We start from the raw sequence: 25,902 nt of genomic DNA on the forward strand, positions 1-25,902 counted from the left end.
CACACTAGCATGATACTACAGGGACTGGGACTTTGAGAAGTCACAAATATGTGCTGTTAAATGAGGCCCCGTTACACATTGACATCGCACGTGATCAGTGTCCACAGAAGCAATGTTCCCTAATTTTCCATGTAACAACAGACCTCCTTAGTAGTCTTGTTGCTTTATCATTCAAGCAGAATCTGAAAGGAGTTCCTGCAGATCTTTCTAACATGCTCTCAGTGTCCAACAGAGATCATGAGCACTCCAGAGTCAAGTTTTTATGTTTTTCACACAAGTATAAGTGACAGTGTTGCTGCTTGAAGTTCTAATACCTTCATGAATTCAAGATGATCTCCTTTTTCCCATCGCCTCTGTCAATGAGAATGAAAGAATATCAGAAGTTAGCAGTCCTGAAGTGATGCACTGATAACTTGGCCTTCTTCACTAAGAGCCCATGACAAGAGCCAATGAAGACTTGGTTTAAACTTGGCCCTCCATTACTTTCTCTCTGCCCTCATGTGGAACCAGGAATCATTCTCATGTGGGGCATTAAAGCGGAGCTGGGAGGGGGGTGGCCGAGATCCCTGCCGGACCTAATTAGCAGCCCTTTCCCTTCTCTATTTAACAACGCTCCCCTCGATTAGCGTCAGGGGAGAATGGACTAAGAGGAGGAGGAGGAGGAGGAGGCACTCCCAGCCTCGCTCCCTCCATCTTCCTCTCCTGCACTTATTGCCTCGTCTCCTTTTCCTCTGCCTCGCCATGCTCCCTCTTGGCCTCCTCTGCTTTCCCAGCCAGCTAAAAATTAATGTCCCCTCGCGCCATTTGCAGTTAAGAAAAAACGACAGCGACTCGGGGCGCGGTGACGGCTGTTCTGCTCTGTTAAATTTCTAATTAAATGTGTGTGTGGATGGGGGGGATGGGGGGGGGGGGGGGAGGAGGGAGGCTGTGACAGGAGGACAGGGGAGGAATGGGAGGAGAAACGGAGGGAGAGGAATGGCGTGGTTGTGGAGTGAATCGAAGGAGTGGGATTGTCACGTCAGGCTCTTGTCACTTTCAACATGTTCGTGAGGGACATAAATATCCCTCGGCTCTGCTTTAAATTCCACTTTCTTGAATCCAGTGATATTTTTGTCCAAACTCAAATGACCCCGGCATTAACAGTCTGCTTTTTTCTCTTTTCTACCCCCCTCTTTTTTTTTTTTGCAGCCCGTATAGGGAAAATGAAGAGGAGGAAGCCTGAGGAGGGGGGCCAGGTATGTCCGCTGTGCAGCGCCCCATTGGCTGGGAGCGAGGAGGAGATGAGTAGACATGTGGAACAATGCCTGATCCAGGTAGTACAATACTGGCCATAAGCCCCGCCTACCTCCAATCGGACAGCCTGTCAACACTTCTCTTCTTGTAGATGCTGTCCAATCACGTCTGTAGATTAGTGCAGATTTCAACCAATAGCAGATCTACTTTTTTTTTTTCTAGATATTTAACACTGCATTCATATCACATGGAGACAACTGTTTGAGAGATTTGACCATTTATAAACACATTAATGAAATGACTTAAGGCAAATATCTGCAGTTTATCCCACGTGACATGATTGCATCTTGGTTAGCATGCAGCTCCTCTAGAAGTCTCCAGAACAGACATGCGTCCACTCTTTTCCTGTGTGAAGAGGTCACCAGTCCTTCTCTCTTGTAGCTACTAAACCATTGTTCCCCCGAGTAGAAACAAAGACAACAAATCATCACCACTCCTCCTGTACCTGCTCTCATCCACACTAGCCTTACTATACACACTAATACCTCTTTCCTGATAGCACGCTTTCGGTGTTGCAGTGCTGTACCATGCCATGTCAGCTGAGAGCTTTTCATTGCAGTTTCACATCAAAGCGATACGATCAAAGCGTCTGACGCCGAAAACACCCGGTGCACATTTCTGAATGGATTTTATTTTGAAATCACTGCAGCAGTAAAGTTAGACACTTCTGGATTTATTAATATACAGTTTTTAGCACTAATTTCCAGTTAAGAATTACGTTTTTGTAACCCCTCTGTCTTTTGTTATTGCAACACTAAGAACTGCGAAACAAAGCTGTGAGGCTATTATCTGTGTTATAGGAACAAAAAGGTAAAGCACTGAGTTTAAGTCTCATGGTAAACACAAACTTCAAATGTGTTTTAGCTAGCATTACTTTTTTGTGTCCTTTATACATTCATCCACTGCTCTCTGAACTTAGCACAGTCAGTCATGGTATGGTACAGGTAAAGCGGGCTATCTCCCACCACAGTCATCTTTAAATCAGTACTTGGTTTCGAGTTTTTCCCCCATGATCAACATCTAATCCTGTACGTGTTTGTGTGTGTGTGTGTGTCAGCGTGAGGGTGCGCTATGCGACGACGACTCTGCAGACATGGATGGAGAGAATGGGCGGGGCTTTGAGGAGTACGAGTGGGCGGGGCAGAAGAGGATCCGAGCCACAGCCTTGCTGGAAGGAGGCTTCAGAGGTACATCCATGCACTCAACGCTCCCTTCACACCGCACTGAGCTGGTTTTTATTTAGAGTGTGCTGCGTGATGATTCAGGTGTCCAGCTGTTTGCTTGTTAACAGCTCCATGGTGGAGTCTACTCACAGCAGAGTTTAGCACTCTTTGTTCTCTCCTTACCTTTCCTCTGTCTGTCATTCTCTGTATTTGTCCCTCTTCTCATCCATCCTTCCCTCTGCTCCTGTCCACCGTGTGCTGTATTGTTAAACGTCACCAGGGAGCTGTAATGGTGCCAGTGGTCCTGGTGGCAGTGTAGCCTCAGCCCAGGGGGGGTCCGCCCGGCCCAGTCTGGCTCGGCCCTCTTAGCAAGGGGAAGGAAAACACATTTAGCTGGGCAATTGACCCGCCGGTCTCTACTTTGTGTGTGCGTAGTCTGTGCTCTGAAATGCAATTATAGAGGTGGATGGGAGAGCTGCTCACTGGGGAGCTCGGCTGCTCTGTGACACAGCACACCTGCAGGGCTCCCACTTACCTCTCTGTCTTTGTCTCTTTTGTGATCTTTATTCTTAGTATTCATCCAGCTTGCATCTTTACGATTAGCTAATTAGTCTCCCAGTTTTTATTTTGGGAACAGCTAAATTAGATTTTCCCAAGTGAGGGAGCGCTGATAAACATAACAACCCTAATTTCACATTATGCCCTTTTTCCTCACAGCCGCGAGTTACTGAGTGTAAAATTAATTAGACGTCATTAATATTCAATAACTAGCTGATTACATTTTGGTTAGATTTCTCCTTCCTTCAGTTCATTTGATATCTGATCTGACTCTCAGAGGACATAAAATGACATTTTGGAGTCAACAACATTTGCACAACTTTTATTTTAACAAGAAAGATGTGAAGTACATAAGGGGCATCGGTTTTATGATGCCAGCTTGTAAAGAAAAGTCTAGTTATTTACTTTTTATTACATAATTATAATAGGCTAATGTTGTCATGACAACAAAAGGATCAGAGCCTGCCTGTCTTCCTGCATGCGCTATCAAACCTCTGCAGATGATCTAAAACAGAGCAGATCTGATCTTCAACCTGCCCAAAAACAAATACAAAACAACGCCAAAAACGACACTTCTTCACCTGAACTCTCTCATCCAGGTCTATACTCCCTCCCGCCCCCCATGCTCTCAAGAGGCACATGGTCCTACCTTCCCAACAGGGCCCCAAGTCTCTAGCTGGACTCTATCTCTTTTAACTTTTAAGATGTGATTCTACATAAACCTTCCATCTAAACTCAACAAGCACCTCAAAAGATGACAAGTATTTTGTTTCTGTTTACCTATGTGTTGTAAATGCGGGTGGTTTGATGATTCTAACTGCACTGTGTCTTCCCATCGTGGCCTCAGGTGTTAGTGTGTGAAACATAGGAAACAAAAAAAAGAGATGTGAAAATGTTAAATCGTGCTCAGGTGGAGGTAAAGAGCTGTCGTCATTCAAACTCTCTCTGCTCTGCCTCTGCTTTCATGTGTCCCTCTTCCTGCTCGCCCTCCATCTCTCCCTGTTCGATCCGCTGTTAAACACACACACGCTGAGCCTCACCTGCCTCCGTCCCCGAGCCGGAGAGAGACAAGACAAGGCAGATCAATGCCGAAATCTCGACTAAACCTACGCCAACGAGCAGCTCGAGGGGTTGGAGGGCGGCTTCCCCACCCGTCCATCCATCTCGCCGCCGTTGCCTCCATCTCTCTCTCTAAACGAGCAGACACAGGACCCTTCTGCAGCTCTCTAATAGGGCGCCTTGTGATGTGACACAGATAACCGAGGTGGCCTGGGGAGGGAGACTTGAAACACACACACTCGTCTAAAGGCTCAGAAGGTGGATTTTGTCTTGAAAGCTCCTCAGTGGTTCTATCAGCCGCGCGGAATCCTGCAGGCTCTCGAGAGCTGGTCAGACAGCCAGACGGATATAGAGATGATGCAGGGGGGAGGAGGGGGGGAGGAGGAGGAGGGGTCTCCTCAGCTGGCGGGATGAAGAGAGGGCCTGTCTCTTTGTGAAGTGCCACCATCCTCCCCTCCCTGTGAGAGCTAAAAAGAAGAAAGGCAGAGGGAACGGGGTCCTTTAAGGGAGTGGAAAGGGGGGTGGGGGGGGGGGTGGGAAAAAATCGAACAAGATCAGTTTATGATTCAACTCTGTGTGAGTGAAGACTTCCCTGTGTCTCGCACCGGCTTAGCCAGGTTGAAAGAGAGCGCAGCACAGACGGAGAGCTTTCTTTATCTGTCGACTGGACCGTCTGTCTGTCTCTGGAGATGTCTGTTTAATGTGTAGAGAGCAGCTAGACGTCACTTTGTAACTTTGCAGGATACTTTATATATTATATTAAAGGTCTGTCTATCATATAACGAGGTTTTCACCATGTAGTATGTGATAATGAAGAGGAAACTTGAGATGTTTATTTTTATTTTTAAATAGTGTCAGTATGACACCACAGTTTGTTTTTTCTCATACTGTAACAATAGATGAAATTACCAGTTAAACCAGGAAGTGGGACTGTTCCCTGTGCTGGATGTTAACAATAGACAGCACAGGGAATCTTTTCATAGTTTTGTTTTTGTAGTTAACGTGTAGTTAAAATGTCTTTTATTTTGTCATGAGTTTCTCGCACAGTGGGACTGCATTCAGTCGAGCTGTTACTGAGATTTATTTTGATTGCGATTATATTTTTTGTTTACATTTAGAAGATTATTGTTGTTTTTGTGACAGACTAAAAGTACACATTTTGGAAATGAAAGTTTAGAATATATTTAAAAGACAACTTTCCCTAGTTTAAAAGCCCTAGTCTTACTTTTTGTCTTTCTTTTCTCGAGTGAGAATGAGATGTTATTTCAGCATCTCAGATTCAGTTTACTTACATGTTAACTGTCAACTCTAGGTCATGTATTTATGTGTTGAAGTTTCGCTTTACATTTATGGGGAGTTGACTTCCAAACTTGGAACAAAACAGAAGTTCAGTTTAGCCGCAGACAGATAGAAGGCAGAGGGGGAGGCAGGCAGACAGATCCTGAGGTTTGATATCAGGTCGTCCTGAGAGACCGAGGAGGAGAAGAGGGGGATTACTTCAGGTTGAGATGGCCCAGAGGGATTGAGAGGAGGCGGAATCTGTGCTTTGTAAATGGACTTCAAAGATGGCCGTCTCATGTCTTTGTGTCTGTGTCCCATTCCCCATCTCGCTCCCCGTCTCCCTGACCTGTAAATGGCAGAAAGATAGTGCGATGACCTTTGACACCTTTCCTCTCTGCTTCTTAGAGGGCCCCGATAATTGCTATGGTAACGGGATGTCGCCCAAGGTGGGTCGATTGGTTGATCCGGGCTGTCGGTGGGCCTCATGAGTCCTTTGATCCGGCCTGCCTCTTCAGATCTGTAGCGGTGGTGTTGTCGTGGTGACATGTATGTAGATGGAGTGTCTCCTGAGTCGCTGTTATAAAGCGTGTAACTCACAGGATAAAATGTGTAGTTAGTATGTTAAGAGTCAACGATATGATAATGAGACACACCGCGGTGGCCCTGTAGACATCAGCATGTGTGTTTATTGATCACGCCTATCAGGCAAAGAGGAGGGGGAACGCTTCACTGAGCAGGACTGGAATAGAAAGAGGAGAGACAGAAAGAGGAGAGGCTGGGGAAGTGTGAAGGAATAAAGGTGAGAAAGAAGACGTGATGACATAGAAAGGTGAGCAAAGGAGGAGTGTTAAGGAAAAGAGAGGTAAAGAATACGAAAAGGGGAGGGGGCGTCGGTGCATAATGTGAGTGAAAGGCAGTTAGAGTGGGGCTGACCTTTCCCGGGCCAGATTAGATTGGCCTGCCAACTCTGCTTAGAGGGACAGATGGAAGCACTGGCAACACACACACACACACATCCAAAGAGCCAACAGGCCACGCATACTCTCACAGTTAACATACAGAAGACATGTAAAGTGTGAGCGGGCGCAAAAGAGGGAACATGAAATCCATTTGGAAAGTAGATAAATGTGCTTCATTCCATAAAACGGCTTCTTTTAGGAAATGAAGGGATCATTTGTAATATCTTAGAGTTGGCCTATTCTAATTATATGATATAACTTTATTGTAAATCTTTATTGATCGTCCAATTTGGGCATATTTATGTTATACTATGTGATCCACCACAAGGAAGAATGTTTCTTTTTAGGAAAAACTGAATATGTAAAAAATAAGAGGCCAACCGATTAATCGTCCGATATTAGCGTATCAAGTGACTATCGGTATCGGCTATTTTGTTTTGAAGGTATGCGCTGATATTACTTGATTTATTCACCAGTCATATGGCATTTAATTTGAGAATCATTGTATTACACGAGCAGTTCTCTGTCAGCAGCAGAGTGTGACATATGGATTACAACATCATCACTCTGCAGAGTGTCAAGCAGTGACGTACGTACATGCACAGTTCCGTTCAGGTTTAGGGACCACCTTGTCTTCATTATACTCTAAATCTTTCCCAAAAGTGTTTGATAAGGGATCAACTCAATAAATGTGTATATCTATATCATATATCTCTACAAATTAAAGATACAACGAATATATCGGCCGATATATCACTATCAGATTTTTTTAAATCCCTAATATCGATATCGGTCAGGCCCTAAAAAAATAATTTATATTTTCATTATTTTATATCAGATTTGTTCTGAATTTTACATTTTGACTAGAGATACACTGATGTGTTGATCATCGGCCAAAATCAGCCTTGTCGATGGACAAAGGCCAGTCAGCAAATCATTTTAAAACTGGCAAGCTTGTACACGTAACTGCTGATTGAGGGGACAGGTTATAGAAGTTACCTTTAAGACAAACTGTTGTCCTTTGTCATATGTGACAGAACATGTCAACGGTCTGGGAGTCTCACACCATCTCTGGGCTAGATCAGTGACATGTCGCTTTTAAGAAATGTTCCAGTGAGAAGAAGGACAGCGTATAACAATTTAAATACAAACTTAAACTCCAACTTGTTACATAGAAAACAAAAGGGGAACTGTGGCATGAAAGGCTGATGTCACCATGGCCTTTAAAGAAAAATCAAATGCTCACTTTCAACCGTTAGCTCCTGTGACGGTTTGAAGCAGGCAAAGCTGCTGAGGTGTCTCCATGTCAGTACTCTTGAGTGTTTAATGTAACACGCTTTGTTCGTCTTCTGCCAAGCTGTGATAAACCATAGCCTCAGTAGCCAACCAGAGCTAGCAGTCTGCTAGATTTATACAGCACGGCCATTGTTCCCATATGCTCCTTGCTGCCGCTGAGACCAAATAAAAGTTAAAAGGTCCATTTTATTTCATCACTAAAAACCATGGGCCTGTTGTAAAAGGACTTATGATGGGTGGTGCATTTTATCGCTCCACGCTCACAATTCATCTCCTCCCCTCTCGTTTTTTTTTTTTTTTTTTTTTTTTTTTTTTTTCTGAACAAGTTACGGAGAAATAAATGACAGAATTGGGTAGGAGGAGAAAAGGCAGCAGATGTCTGAACCCCAGAAAGCCCTCCGAGTTGAGGATGAGCAGACAATTTTTTTTTTTTTTTTTTTGACAAAGACACCACAGAGCTGTGAGACACTGCAGTGCACCGACACGACTGTTGGAGGAAGTCAAGTATCCAGACACACACACACACACACACACACACACACACACACACACACACACACACACACACACACACACACACACACACACACACACACTGGGAGAGGGTTAAATAAGATGGCTGTCAGCCCTGTCTAGCTTGTATCTGGTCCTCAACCCACTCTCACACACACACGGAGCACAAGTCCAGCTGAGAGCTTGTAGAAATTGGGATAGGTGTAAATAAGATGGCTGTCAGGCCTGTCACAGGTAGACACACACAGACACCTTCTGAGTCGAATCTTAAGTGAAACACAAGTGCGCGCGCACACACACACACACCTACCCTGCCTCAAGTGCTCCCATAGTTAGGTTGTAAGTAACATACACACTTCAACACTCCTGCGCACACACACACACACGTACACACCTCACCTACCTTGGCGCGGTAGATAGACATGGTGTAAGTGACAGGTAGACTGACTCTCACACTCGCGCTCACGCACACACCTTGAACGGGTTGGAGAGAAGGGCCCTAAGTGACAGAGGGACAGACGGTGTGAAACAAACACTGAAGAGACGCCTCTAAGTGACGGACACACACACACAGCCGGCTCGGCGGCTAAGTGGAGCTGAAGGGAGCAGTCAGGCAGCGGTGAGGGTTTGTCTGAGCGTTCATCACTGGGTTTATAGAAGTGCCACTCACTCACACACACACACACACACACACACACACACACACACACAATGACACACTATCTCCCTTGCTCTCTGTCTCCCAGAGATTGATGGGTGAGGCGTCAGTCTCCATCAGATCACCCATGTCTAAACGGTTTCTCTCTCTTCACTTTTCTCTCTGACCAAGACTTTTTCTCCTTTAACCTCTTTCTGCAACTCCTGATTGGTCAGGCTAATTTGAACCTTGTCATGTTGGTCTGTAAACACCAAACAGAGGCCCTTTGTCTCTGTTAATGCATTTCTACATGCTAGATTTTTTCTTTTTCTGCATCTCAAGATACTGACTCTGAGTTTGGGGAGTTGAGATGGATTAAAAAGTAGAGTGACATGAACACTGATTATGTGCTGTCACAGTTTTGCTTAAATCTGTGACTTGCAGCTGTGAGGTTTTTTATAACATTTGATCACTTGTGTTGTCAAACCTCACGCCATTATTCATTATTTTTCATTAGGCCAGGGGTAACTTTGTGATTGAGCGTGAAACGTTGGTTCCAAATTTCGCAACGTCTTGACCAACATCAGAGTGAGCGATAAGTGATTTTTTAAATTTTACACTTAAAGGTCACATATTATCCTCCCTTTCAACCACTTTAATGAAGTCTCAGAACTCAACACAACATTTCTTGTTCTAAATCCACTCTGATCCTGTATTTGATCATGTCTATAAACTCCTCTATTTCAGCCCTGCTCAGAACAGGCTGTTTCTGTGTCTGTAGCTTTAACTATGTAAATGAGCTGTGTCTGACCACGCCCCCTCTCTGGAAGGGGTTGGGTGGCTCAGGCATGTCCGATTGTTTACGGTGAGAAGGCAGACTCAGAGGGCAGAATAAACACCTAGCTGTGGGAGTGTCACCCACCTGGGGGAGGGCTTACTGCCCTTTGTGATGTCATGAAGGGAAAATCTTCAAACAGCCTGTTTGAGCACACATTTTCTGAAAAGTGGAGCAGGCAGAAGATGGAGAGGATGGACTTTTCTCATAATTGGGGGGCTTGTAGACAGACTAGGGACACATGTTAGTGTTAGAGAAACATGCTTAAGTGTATTTTGCATAATATGTGCCCTTTAAAACTCAAGCTTCTGTTTCTTTCTTGTGCCCTCTTATAATGAAAAAGTTTTTGAAAAATTGTCTCTGTCTCTTTCTCAGGAACAGGCTTTGCCACGTGTAGCATCAAAGAAAGCGCAGCGGACAGCGACGCTGACCTCGACGTGGACGGGGATGACACCTTGGAGTACGGAAAGGCCCAGTACACCGAGGCAGACATCATCCCCTGCTCTGGAGCCGGAGAGGACCAAGGAGAGGCCCGGGAGAGGGAGGCGCTACGGGGAGCTGTGCTCAAGTATGAAAACTATTAACACACAGTCCAACTTACTGTACTTGTTAGGTAGGAGGAGTGGGATAGACCTGTAAGGTTCCATTCAAACCCCTGTTTGTGTCTCTGTGTTACAGCGGGGGGATGCCTTCTAACAGAATAACGCCTGAATTCTCCAAATGGGCCAGTGACGGTGAGTAAGGCCGATTAAAAGTTCCTTCCTAATTGACAGGAATGTTTTTCTTGTTTTGTTTGGTTTTGCATACGGTACTGAAATACAATGATCTTACTTTCATACTTAGGCTGTTTCACGTGTTTAAAAAAAAAGCCTCCTTTTTGTGTGTTCACAGAAATGCCTTCAACGAGCAACGGAGAAAGCAGCAAGACAGACCCCAGCACCCCTTCATCCTCCTCCTCCTCCTCTTCCTCTTGCGTCCCACGCACCTGTAAAAACAGTGAGATCGAAAAGTAGGTTCCACATTTTTTGTTTTTGTCTATATGGACGCACACAAAGCATGGTTTAGTTTTTAAAGGTGAGACGGAAAAATGACTTTCTCCCACCACAGCAACACACACACACACACACACACACACACACACACACACACACTCTCACTCTATGACTTTGTGATGAGATTTCTTACTTGTGGGAGAGTCGACTTATGGAGGGTCATAAATGATGCATTTTGTGTGGATTCTGGTTTTTCCTGTGTGTGTGTGTGTGTGTGTGTGTGTGTGTGTGTGTGTGTGTGTGTGTGTGTGTGTGTGTGTGTGTGTGTGTGTGTGTGTGTGTGTGTGTGTGTGTGTGTGTGTGTGTGTGTGTGTGTGTGTGTGTGTGTGTGTGTGTGTGTGTGTGTGTGTGTGTCAGAGTGGGTCTCTCCACGTATTGATTTTCCTCTGTAGTCTCAGAGCTCAGAGCTGCCTCAGAATCATTAATGGAGACATAGACACGAGCACAAACCAGAAGCACACTACATTCAAGGCCGGAAGTGAGGAAACACATGCAGATGTTTGGTCAAGCTAGTGTTCACACAAGCCTTCAATAACATCCTTCATACCATCAAACATCGTAAATGCTGAGCAGTTTGCAAACACAAAGCACTTAGGTTTCATTTTTTTATTATTACATGTTTTTTTTTTTAACTGTTTGACTTTGGCACAACTCCCAGTTGAACTCGGGAAAACAAATACCTGCATGGCTCACATTGTTCAAACTAATACTAACTAATGAAGGATCATGCTAACATGGAGAAATATAATACAACCTTTTTACGACTTTCTTTTTGTGTCGATCACTTGTGCTCGTCTCCCATTGAACCACGAAATCAATCACTCTTAATTTGTATAGTTCCAATTCATAACAAATGTTATCTCAACACACTTTACAAAAGAGCAGGTAAAAGACCTCACTGTGTTTTATTATCTACAAAGACCCAACGTGAATCCATTATGATGATGCACTAAAGTGGAGAGGAAAAACATCGTTTAAGAGGCAGAAAGCTCGATTGGTTCTCTCAGTTGTCCTCAGTGGATTGTAGAGATGATAGAGTTTATCTAAGAAATTCATTTAATCCTTTCTTTTAATGTAGAATTTAAGTTCACTCATCATTAGTTGCCCTGTATGAGTGACAAGCTAACAGGTGACTTTACACTTTGATGCTTGAGGTCATAATCTAAGGAAGACAGATAGATTTGACAAAAGTGAAAAACAGCCTTTATAAATGTTTTTTACATGAAATCCTAACTTTTACCCCACATCATTTTTAAGGACTTCTGTTCTGATTATGTGTTCATTACAGCTTGACTGTTAACTCTATTCTGTGTTGACAAAGATGTCAAAGTTAGCCCAAATAGACCGTCACTGGAGCACAACAGAGCATGCAGAGTGAACAAAACAAAATGTCTATTTCTTAAAAAAATGTGTAAACTGAAAATGACTTAAGCTGGATTGGACATTTCAGAAAAGTATCCTAACTCAGCTGTGTTTCAAACAGACAGACACACACACACACACACACACACACACACACACATACTAATCAGGAACAACCACACTGCCCTATTCATTAGATCACCCTGTGTGTGTGAAAGGCCAGTGCTCTGTAATTCCCTCATTTCCATCTCCTCATCCGTATTCTGCCACAAGTAAACAATCACACAGACATACACACACCTCTCTCTCACACACACACACACACACACACACACACACACACACACACACACACACACACACACACACACACACACCCTGTCCCCTGCATGGGTAATAGAGGTCAGCTCATTGCGAGAGGGAAACGTCGGTGGGCGAGCGAGGAAAGAGAAAGAGGGATTTGGTTGATTGGTTGCTTCTGCATGTCTGGCATATTCTCCTGTCCTTTTGCCCCATGCCATTACACAAACACACACACTTGCACATGCACACACTGTGCTGGGGTCAGTCGGCCTGTTGCCTCAATCCCAGCTCCTATTTCTTTAAGTGATTTCCTTTGTCCAGCTGAGGTGCCTTTAAGGATCCCCCCCTTAAAACCACCACGCTGGTGTTGTTTTCCTAACCTCCCCTCAGTCATTTCATCCACTAAAATATTAGAGTATGACTCATTGGAGGGTTTAAAGCATCTCTTTTTATGCAACTCTCAGTGAGCTATGAACTAATGAGACATTATGTGTTTTAAGAAAGTAAAACATGCAAAATAATAACTTAAGAAATGAGCATGTGTGTGAATAAATAGTGAATAATTAGTATTGGACTCCCCTCTGAAGGCTTCACTTGATAGATGCTTCATTTAAATGAATCAATCGGCTCTCTGTGTGTGTCTGAGTGTGCGTCCCATATTAAATATCAGCACAGAGGGGATAACTGGTGAATAAGCAGAGCAGCTTGAAGTGTATTGATCAGACAGGACACACTGCAAGGCATGAGGTGTGTATGTGTGTGTGTGTGTGTTTGCTGAGCGAGAGGATGCATTCGATAAGTTTCCAGTGCCGTGATCGTCCTTGTTTTACTTTGCGCACCTCTTGGTGTGTGATTGTGTGTGTGTTGTCTGAGAGACACAGATGAAGGCAGGTCAGTGGAGCTGAGCAGAGACAGAACTGATTCACTTGTGAAAGTTTCACAGATTTATATCACAGAGTGGAAGATAACAGGATATAACCAAAGTCTAAAGATGTAGCCCTTTAAAGCCCTTACCATGCCTTTAGTTGCAGGAATAAATTCATAGTTAAGACTAAGATGTGCTGCAGTGTAAGGACCTCATGGTAAACAACAACTGTTGCTGTTGTTTCCCAAATTCTTTTTTAAGAACAACCTGAGTAAAATGTTCTGACTGCCATGGCAGGTAGTGTAGGTGTGCCTGTCACAACATTAGACTTGAGCTGAAGCCTCAGCGTCCCCCTGCAGCACAACATGCCTTAATCTAAGTATCCATTTAAAGGGAGCCAACGAGATGCTGAATGATTGCAATGGAAGAAGCAGTTAGCTGGCTGCAACAATTCCCCGCCTCACTCATCTCCTCTCGCTATAAATGCACGCATTTGTGGAGCTCCTGTGCTCCTCTGTCCCCAAATGAAAATGAGATTTGTCTCCTTTCGTTACATTGATACATTGTACATGTGTGTGTGAGTGTGTCAGTGTGTGTGTGTGTGTGTGTGTGTGTGTGTGTGTGTGTGTGTGTGTGTGTGTGTGTGTCTACAATGCACAGGGCAGGGTTAGTGAAATCTCTCTCTGTGTCTCTGATCCCAGATGGGTAATGATCTGGTCGCCTCCAGGGGCGTCCTCGTTCCCTTGCTCATTCCCCTGCAAGATAAATGAGCTCCCCTCCTCACACACACACACACACACACACACACACTCTCAAACGCAGACACCCGCATATAGACACGTACAATGCCTGAGACGCTCTCTCCCCTCCAAGATAAATGGCCCCTCCAATGCCGCCAATGCGATTGCTGCCAAATTTGGTGCTCCAGCTGGAACAATGCGAAGAGATTTCCATGTGGTTTCTGCGAATAATTGAATCTGTCCTCAATTTGGAAGTGATGAAGCTAGATTTCTACCCCATCCCCCCCATCCCCAACACACACACACACACACACACACACACAGACACACACACACGCTACCCTGTCCATCTAGCTGCCTCTTCTCTGGTTCTTCTCATCCATATTTCTCTCTCTTTCCCATTTCTCTTCTCTTCCCACTTTCTGTCTCAATTTTTTTTCCAGGCACTTCTAAACGGCATCCTCCCTTTCGCCATCTGAGACACACACACACACACACACACACACACACACACACACACACACACACACACACACACACGTATCGGGCTGGGGCAGGGGAAATCAATAGTGACTTAAATGTTTTATCATGGTGTGTCAGTGTAGTTAAGGCCTCGGTTAACAGGGTGCAGCAGGGAATGGTGCTCTAAAGGGACTCACTGCTGCTTTTTCACAGCGCATGCATGTTAGAGAATGACTTCCTTACCTGCAGGATGACATGTTTGCTAGAATATTGAACTCAGATGGTTGTTTAAATTAACTGTTTTGTAATTTTCTGATTTTGTTTCTTCTCGTGTTGAGACTGATACAAGTGAGGCCAAAATGTAGGAGGACAGTAGATTAAGACACGGGGCTGATTGAGATGGATGGTGGAGGTCTACGGCTACACACAGACACACACACACACTAATGAAATGAGAAATAGCCTCACACACGTTGGGGACAGAGCGCTAAATAGAGGGGAGGCTCGGCCATCTATCTGTCTCTGTCAGGCTCTCCTGCACTCTCTAGTCGCCATAGGGATGACTGGAGGAAGAAACTTCACTTTCTTTCACTCACACACACACACACACACACACACACACACACACACACACACACACACACACACACACACACACACACACACTCAGCAGTCTGAAAGCCCTGTGGGGCAGTAACTGAGTTGGAGTAGTAGCAGCGTGTGTGAACGGAAGTTGTATTTCAGCGTTAGTTCCTCAGGTTTTATGATGCCAGACCTTCAGATCAAGGCCACAGCTTCGGTTAAAACCCGCCGAGCCGCAGACTCGTCCCAGCGTGCTCACAAACTCTGTGAAATGTAAAATCACGCAAAAGCACACTTTCAGAGTACACAGGAGTAAATATCAAGGAGTCCTTTTCTTATTGCATCAGCATAAATCACAGACTGTATATAGGAAATGGGTATAGCCTCTTGGTTTTACTTTTAAAACCAATGTGGTCGTCTAAAATAACAGAAACTTAAATTCATTGAATAAAGAATTCACTGGGAATGTCATTCTTTTGAAGCAGAAACTCTGATATTCTGAGTGTCATGGGAAAGTACTTAAATATGCTTTACCTGTTGTATAACCACTTTAGGGCCCTGTGTTCACCTAGCGTTTATTTCTGGGCGCCAGCGTCTTTTTTCAGTTGTTTTCAATGAGGTGAGAGCGTTTTTTCAAGCGCTCAGCCTTTTTTGTGCGGCCGCTCCAAGAGCTCAAGTTGAAAATATTTAAACTTTACAGAGAGGTTTCTGCTGACGTCACCAGCGCTCTTTTCCAAATGTTTGGTATTCCCTGTATTTTTGTCTCCCAACGGATCGTGTCTTGCTCCGTTTCTGATCGGGTTAATACGATCTCAAATTAAAAACATACGGTAAAAAGCAACGTAGCGGGATCGGTCATACAGCGGCCATTGTCAACAGACTGTTGTCATAGAGACAGATTTACATCACCCTTATTCTCAGTGCACAAGCGCTTCATAGAAACACTCCCAAGCGCTTTTCTGCCCAGAAAAAACGCTTGGTCGCCAACTTTACATACGATATGCTGCACATTTTTTTCAGGTGACAGGTCAAGATTTGAGAGCAGATTCAAAAGGATTCTGAACTAGTGTTTGATCTGGTACAGAACCAATATCTGCATTTATACATCTCTAAAAAACATAGTGAGATACTGCTACACTAAGTAGAATTAAACTTGGATACGCTTGTATATTTCCTCACCCTTATTTTAGGTTCTAACCCAAATGGAACTGTTCTCTAAGTCATCATGACATGTTTGCTAAACCTGGGTCCCAGAGTGACATCAATTTTTGTGTTTTGGCTCAAAGACTGAAAGTTTGAAAACCCCTGAGCCCGCTTAAATCAGAGACACACACAAAGAGCATAAAAATATCCTCAACTCAAGGATTCTTACTTGTGGTTCCTGCTTGTTGAGAGGCTGTTTATCTCCTTTTGTGGCAGATTCAGCCCCAGAGAGTTGTCTTTCCTTTCCTTGGCCCTGTGAAGTCATCCTGTTCTCCTTTTTACCACCATTAAATCTTTGCATCACCCCTCCACCTCTCTACACTCTGTTTCAATGCCCACAGCCACAGAAAGATAGATTACATGTCTCTTTATCGCAGTGGGGAATTAAACAACTTCTTCAATGTGGGTTTCTATAAATTATCTGAGTTGAATGAATAATCATTGTTCAGAAAAAAGGGTAATTAGTGCACATATTGTTACTGGAACAAAACTCTTTTAAAGAGCTCCAGTCTCTTGGCAGAGTTTTGTAGTGACTGGGCGACAGAAGTCTTCATTGGAGCCTGTAAAAGACAAAGACTCGCCTCTTTGAGGAACAAACCTCGTCCGGTCCCGTCCAGCTCAGAGTCTTCTGCTACTTTATAAGCTAGCAGACCAATCAAGGCTAAATGGCTTTTTACAAGCTCAGAACTAATAAGAGGAGAGGGTAAAGCCATTTATAGGGCATGGAGTGGCGAGTCAGGCTGGGAGTCCCAACCCGGTCTTTATGACACGGGCTTGTGAAGGGGTTACAAAAAGGAACGAGAGCAGGTCCACTTTTTCCCAAGGACCTTATGGAAGAAGCAAAACCTTGCACTAAATTTGAATTGCTTAGTTTATAGCCAAGGTCCTTCAACAAGTCCCTCCAAACAAAATAACTTAAATGTCCAACCCATCACTCATGCTGCTCTGTGGCACATTCTGAGATCTGGTTTTTGGAGAAACCATTAGCCGGAACCACAGAAAGAAGGATATATTTGACATTAGCTACACTTTGAGCAGTATAACACAAACATTGGTATTTTGAAACCTACAGCCCATTCACATTCAGTACAGTTGTGTCCGTCACCAATGACTGCTTAATTTTTGTCTTTACCGCCAACATCCTGTTAAACATTCTTATTGTTTCCATGACGATTGTACAGGGCAAGAATTGGCAATTGGAAAAGTTAACCTAAGCAGTGAATTTACATGCACAAAACATGTGGATGTAATATCTTTGCTCACGTGGTGTGCATGAACATTGACTTGACTTTGACTAAATGAAAGAGTCAATTACTACGTGACCTCTGACCTCTGCAGCGTGACTCCAAAATGATTTTAAAGCCGTTGTTTTCAGGATAATTTCTGCATGAAGTGGCTTACAAATGGTACCCCGAAACAACAAAAGCTTAAGTTTTCCTAAAGATTAGATAGAGATCTGTGATGAAGTCCATGTTGATGTTGCTTGACCCAAGCTAAGAGGTTTCAGGTTTTACTCTTTAGCAGAGACAAATGAAACGTTGAACCTTCCCAAAAAGGGGTTTGGGACGTTGCCGTTATCACCATTGGTAGATTTGACTTCCGTCATGTGAGGTGTCAGAAGGTTTTTGTTGCTGCCTTGAAAGTTTCATCCAAATCTAAATGAAATGGAATGCAAACAAAAAAATTTCTGTACTTTTTCTGTTTGAAGACATCTTGTTCGGCCGTGCAAACCTGGAATGTTGAACTTTGATTTAGTCTCCCATTAAGGTCTGAATGTTTGATTTATATTAATGAGCTCGGAAGGAATCAAAAAGGGAGGATGTAAAAGTACAGAACACTGCTCCTAATAGGAAATGGAGAAAGTCTGTCATTATTTTCTTTTACCCTGCAGCCTCGGCTGTTTGAGGATGCAGCAAATGAAGCCATATCCTGGGACACACACACACACACACACACACACACACACACACACACACACACAGCCACTTATCGCTCTCTTCTTGCTCTCACCCTTCTCCCTCTCTCCGCTTGTCCTTCCCCATCCAGATCAATACCATAGATCAGCTAGCTATCAGGCTGCAAAATGACCACATCACCATAAACACCACACACACACACACACACACACACACACACACACACACACACTGCTACAGCGAGTGGATGGCTCTAATAAACACCAGCTGGCTCGCGCGGCCTCGTCTCGCAGCGCCAAATCATCAGCAGCGTTGTGGTCTGTGCGTCCGCTGTATTGATTTAGTTATGGCTGCTTCATATGCTGGCCGACAGTGTTAAATGCACATTTTCTGTTATCATGCCGCACATTAATCAGACTCCGCTTAGAGGCAGGAAGAAACATGGGACGGGGAGAGAAGGAAGGACGGATGAAGAACAGGACGCGAGGTGAAGAAGAGATGAATACAGAGGCAGGGAGATAAATTGTAAAGGATGGATGGACATGGAGATTGAAGGAAAAACACAAGAGAGGGGACGCAGAGGATACAAGTGAACATAGAGGACAGGGTACTTTATTAAAAAGTCGAAAACGGGAACAATGAAGGATGAAAAGGATGGGAAGGTGGGAATGAGAAATGGGGTCTAAAGTTGTAGATCTGTTTGAAGATGGGGCCTTTGAGGTTATAACCCTGTTCATAAAGAAGACAAAGCTGTGACTGTTTGGAGCTGCAAAGACACACAGTTGTGTAAAAAAAAGTTTTAATGAAGACACGGGCAGCATTTCCGTTTTCAGTGTTTGCAGGTGCTGAATTTAAAACAGCATGTCATACATTCTAAAGAAACCTTCTCCCCCCCCTTTCTCTCTCTCCTTGTTCCTCTCCTGCAGGGTAACAGAGGAGGAGTCCACGGCCACCACCATGGAGGCTCTGAAGGCTCGGATCAGAGAGCTGGAGAGGCAGATCCTGAGAGGGGACCGATACAAGTGTCTCATCTGCATGGTGAGTCCAACGTTTACCCTGAAGCTTCTCTGCTTCTCTGCACATCAGTCCTGATCGTCAAGTCCACAGTCTTACTGTGGCAATGCAGTGTCTGGTTCCTTCAAGTTGGACAGGCATTATGAGGCCACATAAATCCTACCTTCATTTGCTCCAACGTCCTCTACAGTTCTGTTTTTTGTTTGTATTGATGGAGTCATGAGTAAATGCACAACAACAACAGTATCAACAAGATGTTCTTATCAGCATCCTGGAAGTCACTTTTTGTTAAAGAGGAATGATAATCCTAGGTTTATTTATTACACATACAACAGAAAAGATTATAGACAATGTTTCCATCATTGCCCACATCGAGTTGAGTGCAGTACTCGAAGGTCAGACTCTGGTTATAAGAAGTTACAGCTGAAATTTAAATTTGGCAACTAGGGACGTTTTTCTGCCCTTTGGAAACTTAAGAATATTCTCTTAAATTCTACTTACTGTGAAGCTTCAGTGTATATCTCACTTGAGGAGGAAGAACCAGATCAGGCTCAATCATCTGTAATCATCCTACTGCGGTCCTCTTCGCCCACTCCACCAACATATTTGTTATTGATGTAAAAAACAAAAAAAAAACAATGCGTTGCTGAATAATTGACTAAAGGACTAGTTCTCACTTTGGAAAATGGTCATATTAAAAATGAAAAGTGAATCTTGTGGTGTGCATGTGGGACCTGTGTGTACTTCATTCACCTCAGATTGTAACTATCTTCTTGGCCTTGGAAGCATACGAGTGCTGCTGGTGTTGTGATAGTTTGTGCTCCTGCATGGCTTTGCAAGTCATTGAATGTGTGCTTGAGTACCCCCCCCCCCCCCCCTCCTGCTAACACCATCATGTGATTTTGACCAAGACCCTTTGTATGACAAATTACTGTAATGGTGATTTTATTTAGAAATCTAGAATATCTTAACGACAGGGCTGCTGATGTGACAGGTGATCAAATGCTGCAGCAGCCAGTGTTGTATGAAGTGTGAAGACGGTTCTGAGCATGTGCAGGTGATTGATTTGACCCCCTGATCAATAATATGAACCATGTGGCATTCAGGAACGACAAGGTCATTCACAATGTTCAACACATACTTGAATACACACACACATGCAACCCCCCAATCACCGTTTGTGTTCCCCACTTTGTGTCAAGTGCCCATCCTGCCATTCATCCTTAAAGCTTGTGAACAGTGCAGTGTCGACATCCTGCGTTCATGTGTGTGTGTGTGTGTGGGGGGGGGGTAATTACCGACGCCTGCACTTCCTAAAGGTCACTGGGTCTTTTAGGTGACACGGAGGGCAAGGCACAGCGATCGATCACTCACTGCCCCTCGGACACACGGCTCCTCTCCGCTCATCTGTCACTGTCCCTCATCTCACACACACACACTTGCAGAGAAGCAGATATGTGTACAATGTTCTCACACACAGCGCACCTCACCTCTAATCTGTCTCTGTCTGTCTTCAAGTCGTCACTGCGCTCTGTCACTGATCTAGAAGTCGTCAGGTTTCTTTAAGTAAATTGGCACTCAGGAAGCATTTGAGAGAAGCTGGCGATCTCTGCTGCAGCCTCCGAGTTCATGCAGAAACATTTGTAGCAGCCTCAGACTGTTCTGCATGGATCATAGCCTTTGCAGGTGTTATAGTGTTGTTCTTAAAGACCATCACACACCTGCAGATCTCCTGCAGGAACCAAGTTGGATCAAGTTTGTTCTTCATCCTTTACATTGTTAAAGGGAGCTCTGTGTCTTATCAGTGGATTTCTACCACCATCTACTGGTCATTGTCGGAACTCGGGGGTGGGGGGGGGTAACTTCTTGATAACTTCTATGGCCTCCCACCAGTTTTGCAACAATATAATGTAACAAATATTATTATACTGGATAAAATGATTAATTGATTAGTTATTTGACAAACATCAACCTGCATCTGTTTGAACGATTTATATGTCACTATGAAGAGAATCATTTTCACTGTCTCTCGTCTCATGGTCTGGTTTGCTTGTGTAAGTCATATAGAGGAGTCAGTATTCAATTTAGTCTGTTTGATAATTAGCTAATAACTCTTCACAGGAACTTTAACGATACCTTCAGCAGTAAAAAAATAAATAATAATCTACATTCAATAGACGTCTGTAACTAAGCTCAGCCAAGTCATCAGTGTCCATGTCATTGTGGAATCGAAGTCGGTGTGGACGGAGACGGAGAGCATGTTTCACAGCAGTTTGATCGCTGGCTGGCAGAGCTTTACGCTTTCTCATCTGTATATCTGTGGCAGTGTGTGTGTGTGCGCTTGTTGACACGCGCGTTTGTTGAGTGAGCTCGATCAGTTCAAGCCCGCCTCTATGATTAGCTGCCACCTTTCGCCCCCTCCCTCTCCTCACCCCCCTCCCCAACCCCTCCCTTCCGCAGAGGAAGCCTGCTATCCAGTCAGGTGCGGAGATCAAGAGCCTAGGGGTGTGGCCAGGGCCCCGGCCACTGGCCAACGAGGTCGGAGAGAGGCAGCCTAAGTCCCTCCCCCTCGGCCTGTACTGCCTGTACAGGGGCCTTGTGATTGGTGGCTACGGCAGCGGCATAAAGAGGCTCCTCCCACAGCCCCTACGGAGGGTAAGGCACTCCCTCCCTCCTCCGCTCCCCGTCCTCACTTTATCCTCCTCGTCATCCTCCCTCATCCCTCCATTCTTTTTCAAGAGGAAAAGAAAAAAAAAAGGGTTCATTCATGGCCGTCTCCCTCGTCTCCCCCCCTCTCCACCTGCCCCCCCCCACCCTCGTCTCTGCTCGTTGCCTGCCCGTTATACTGTGTCTGTGTGTGCAGGTTGCCGGTTCAGTTGCCCCCCCCCTCATGCTGCCTTGCTCAGGTTTTCTGTGGCTGTTGGCTGTGTCGTTCATGGTCAGTGGTTTGATGGTGTCGGTCAGGAAATGTGCGGTGTTGTTGTTGTTGTTGTTGTTGATTCACGTGTGTGTGTGTGTCCTTTGAATATATTTTCATTTGTTTTGTTTTTTTGTCTCTCTCTTTGTTGTTAGGACTCATACACGATGCCGCTCACCTCCATCCAGTGCTGGCACGTCCACTGTGAAGAATGCTGGCTCAGGACTCTGGTACGTACACACTTCTCCTCAGACACACACACACACACACACACACACACACACACACACACCTCCTTCCGTCCTGCCGTCCTGCAGGCCTGCCTCTCGTGGCATGCACTTATTGCAGCCTCATTTCATAGTCAGTGAATTTCTCTCTTTAGCCGTGTCCCGTAGGGAGAATCTAAAATGGGAATATTCCTCAAATGACCTGTTCTCCTACTACACACACACTTACACACACACTTACCCACAGACGCACACAGTCAAGGCCATGCAAACACCTCCAGTTCTCTGCAGGGAAAGTTTAGATTGAATGGTCCCCAAAAGGCTCGTTAAAAGAATTGGAATAAAGTGGTCAACTCCAGCCTTGGATGAGTTCTACACAGCGCCGCAGGCCTGCACACACACTCACACACACTCACACTCACACACAAGTGGTGGTTTTGTTGGTTATTAGTTAGTCTAATATATTCAGCAGTGTGTAATTAGCTGGTGATAATGTGGTAAATGGAGCGCAGTGTTTCTGCTGCGGGGAGGATAAACGGTCTCATGGTTGGCTCTCTTTGATGTCTTAACTTTCTGTCTTTCCTTTACCTCTCACTGTTCCTTCTCCTTTATTTACTTTAGTCCTTTCTAGGGTTGTTCACGCTCACCTCAGTGGTTTTCTCTTATGAAACACCATCAGTTTTGACATCACCATTTGCTTACAAAAATTTTACCACACCTAGCTCCCTTTCATATTACACTTGCTAATATAAATATGCAACATCTAAGCATAGCAACAATGGATGTCCCCTTTGCAACATGCTTTACTCTACAAGTAAACGTTAGCAGAGCTAGCACCACCAGTCTTTGTTCCCTCTTGCATGTCAACATCCACATGCCTTAGTCGAGTTGTTCTATACCAGTTGAACCTGTTCCAGCTGCTCCCAAGAGATGCAATCTGTCCACTGTGCTGGTTTACATCCTCGTAGTAGAGCTACAGCCCCGGCTAGTGGCAGGTGGCTGCGCTACATCTTAGACACAACATTTAACCAGCACTGTGGGCCTACATTAAAAAAAAATATGAATAATTCGTTTGAGCATTCTGTTTCTGGTGCCAACTAGTGAGGGTTGAATCATTTAGTTCACACATATTGACAGGACCAGACGTAAACACACAAGAGGTGCAGAAAGACACAAAGGACTGTGAACAGTTAAAGTTCCTAGTTCATGAAATCTTTACAAGAACATTTTTGCATTAACCAGCTTGTGCATAGTTTTGTACGGTTTCTCTGTTCTCTCTGTAGTTTCTTGAAATGGATAGTGTTGGGACTAAAAGGAAGCTCAAAGGCTACAACATGTGTTAGTCTTTTAGAATGAAAATCTAAAAAGCGCCAAAGTATTATAAGTAAAATGTTTATTTGCTTTAAAAATGAGCTAATAATCAACATGATGACGTGTTTTTTTTAGTTCTAGAAATACTTTTCTATAGATTGAGGGTACTTTTCGATAACACCCAACAGAAACATGACTCAGTATTAAGATGTTAAGAGCCCTTGTAACCGAGTCCTTTATTGACCCTGTTTTTATTTACATCCTGAGCAGAGATTAGGAGAACCAGTTTTGGATGAAATAAATAGAGCATATTGATCAAACATGTACCTGATGGCTGATTTATATGTTTTGCAAAGGAAATGAAGATTTAGACAGCACATGTAAAGATCGCTGCCCTCATTCATGTTTAATTGGACATTAAGATGTGGCTAATGAGTTTAGTGTAAGATCGATGCTGATTCATGAAGATCCTCATGTGGCTACAAACTAAACGGTCTCTGCATGTTTAAGTCATGACTTTTAGGGTTTTAAGGGAGACTGTAAGGAAACAGTCTTAAGCGAGGTCCACTGTTTCCACCATCCATGTGCCTGATGACTGGATGTGTGTGTGTGTGTGTGTTTCGGTGTGTGTGAGCCGTGCATGCTGCCGTAGCCGCTCTAATGTATGGGGCATTAAAGTCGTAGCCTGGAGACAGCTGTAAAACAGGCAGGGCCAGGCTGATCAAAGTAAATGCCTGTGAATCTAGTTAACGTCAGCCCGGCCCTTCGCCGCTTTAATGAGCGAGGCAGCTGGAGCGCAGCGTGACAGGCACACACCCACACACACTTAGCGGCCACACCAAGCAGGAGTACACATCTCCAACAGGCTGCAAACAAACAAGAGGCAGGCTCCGTCGCACAGTGCCTGAATGAAAATCACTTTCAGAGACACAGACATCATGGAGCGTTATGATCATTTGACAGGTGTTGTAATATCAGGGAGTCGTTTTAAGTTTTAGTTAGAGATGAATTTCAACCACACATCCTCCCTTTTTTCACCTTCTTCACTTTTTTTCTTGCTCTCTCCCTCCACCTTTTCTTCTCTCTATCCTCTTGAGACATAAAGAGACTGCTTTGAGTAGCGTGGAGCCACAAATCCTCTTAGCAGGAGTGTGTGACATCTGTCAGAGTCTTGTACCAGCTCAGTCCTCTTCAGTGTGTGCGTGCTCACCTCAGCCTATGAACCCACTGCCAAGAGTTTCTGCAGTGGCTTACAGGAACAGAAGCCTATAAATCTTTGGGGGGTCAGAGGAACCTGTTCATTTAAAGCTGGCAGACTGGATTTGGACGGTCCTGCAGGTACTTCAGGTATGGCATCTGTGCATTCTGTCGTGCCTGTGTGAGATGTCACACTAACGATGTTTCTGTGGAGTAGATGCACGTTGTTATACACACCATCTGCACACATGACAGTAGACCGATAGAAGTCTACATACCACAGAGATACTTTTCAGATCGGCGGTAGCAGGTCAGTTTTGTTGACGACACATGTCCAACGGGTCATTTTTCACAGAGGTGAAACATGTAGAATCACTTTTTTCTATGCCTTTATGTAGAGACAGGACAGTGGATGGAATCAGAAACTAGAGAGAGAGAGAGAGAGAAGGGAATGACATGTAGGAAAGGAGCTACAGGTCAGATTTGAACCTGGGTCGTGTGCCTTAACTACTCAGTTACCAGCGCCAATTGAGCCGTCCTTTTTTATCACTCCTGAAGTCTGCGTTGAGGTGATGTTGAATACAGAAGGCTCAAACACACTGACGGCCCGGTGCGTGTGGATTCAACCACCATGGCCAATCTACGCATCTGTCAGACCATGTAGGAAAAAAAACCTGTTTAAACTTAACCTCACAGTTTTAAAAAGCATTTGATATTTCTCAGTTGAAACAATTGACATGTTGTCTCTGCTTTCCATAAATACAGGGTTTTAATGTTTAACAACAACATTTTACAAAATGTCACATCTTCTTCGGAAATGGAGTTGTAGGAGCAAAAACAAGTCAGTTATTTTTCTGACGTAGTTTCAGCATCCTGTACAAAAAAAAAGAAGCGATCTCGGCAGTTTCCTTTTCTAGTTAACTCCAGATGTTCCATCTTCCTCACACAATCTGTTTAAACTCATTCATACATCTGTTACCGATACAGAAACAGCACAGACAGTGAATTCTGTCGGCTGGAATGTGCCAGCACTTGCAACTAAAGGAGGAACAAGCTGAGCGATGTAAGCAGTCGGAGAGGTGGAGGACAGCAGCAAAGAGACCACCCAGCCCGAGTGTTGTTTCACTGTCAGACCTGTGCTGCATATTATCACCTGC

At 44.3% G+C, this 25,902-nt stretch overlaps 1 protein-coding gene across 6 annotated transcripts in view; it reads left to right on the forward strand.

The window, feature by feature from the left end:
• Positions 1-25,902, forward strand: part of rnf220a (ring finger protein 220a) — a 167,818-nt gene that overhangs the window by 138,948 nt on the left and 2,968 nt on the right. For 2 of the 6 annotated variants that reach the window (XM_065953738.1, XM_065953739.1), the window contains 8 exons: positions 1,189-1,313; positions 2,351-2,480; positions 9,970-10,162; positions 10,273-10,328; positions 10,486-10,603; positions 19,006-19,117; positions 21,554-21,748; positions 22,166-22,240. In XM_065953738.1, the coding sequence (XP_065809810.1) occupies positions 1,189-1,313; positions 2,351-2,480; positions 9,970-10,162; positions 10,273-10,328; positions 10,486-10,603; positions 19,006-19,117; positions 21,554-21,748; positions 22,166-22,240 (1,004 nt within the window). The remainder of the gene's footprint in view (positions 1-1,188; positions 1,314-2,350; positions 2,481-9,969; positions 10,163-10,272; positions 10,329-10,485; positions 10,604-19,005; positions 19,118-21,553; positions 21,749-22,165; positions 22,241-25,902) is intronic. The other 4 variants (XM_065953742.1, XM_029281294.2, XM_065953741.1 and 1 more) reach the window with 3 other exon arrangements.

The sequence above is a fragment of the Labrus bergylta genome, chromosome 4 (assembly GCF_963930695.1).
Source record: "Labrus bergylta chromosome 4, fLabBer1.1, whole genome shotgun sequence".
NCBI lineage: Eukaryota > Metazoa > Chordata > Actinopteri > Labriformes > Labridae > Labrus > Labrus bergylta.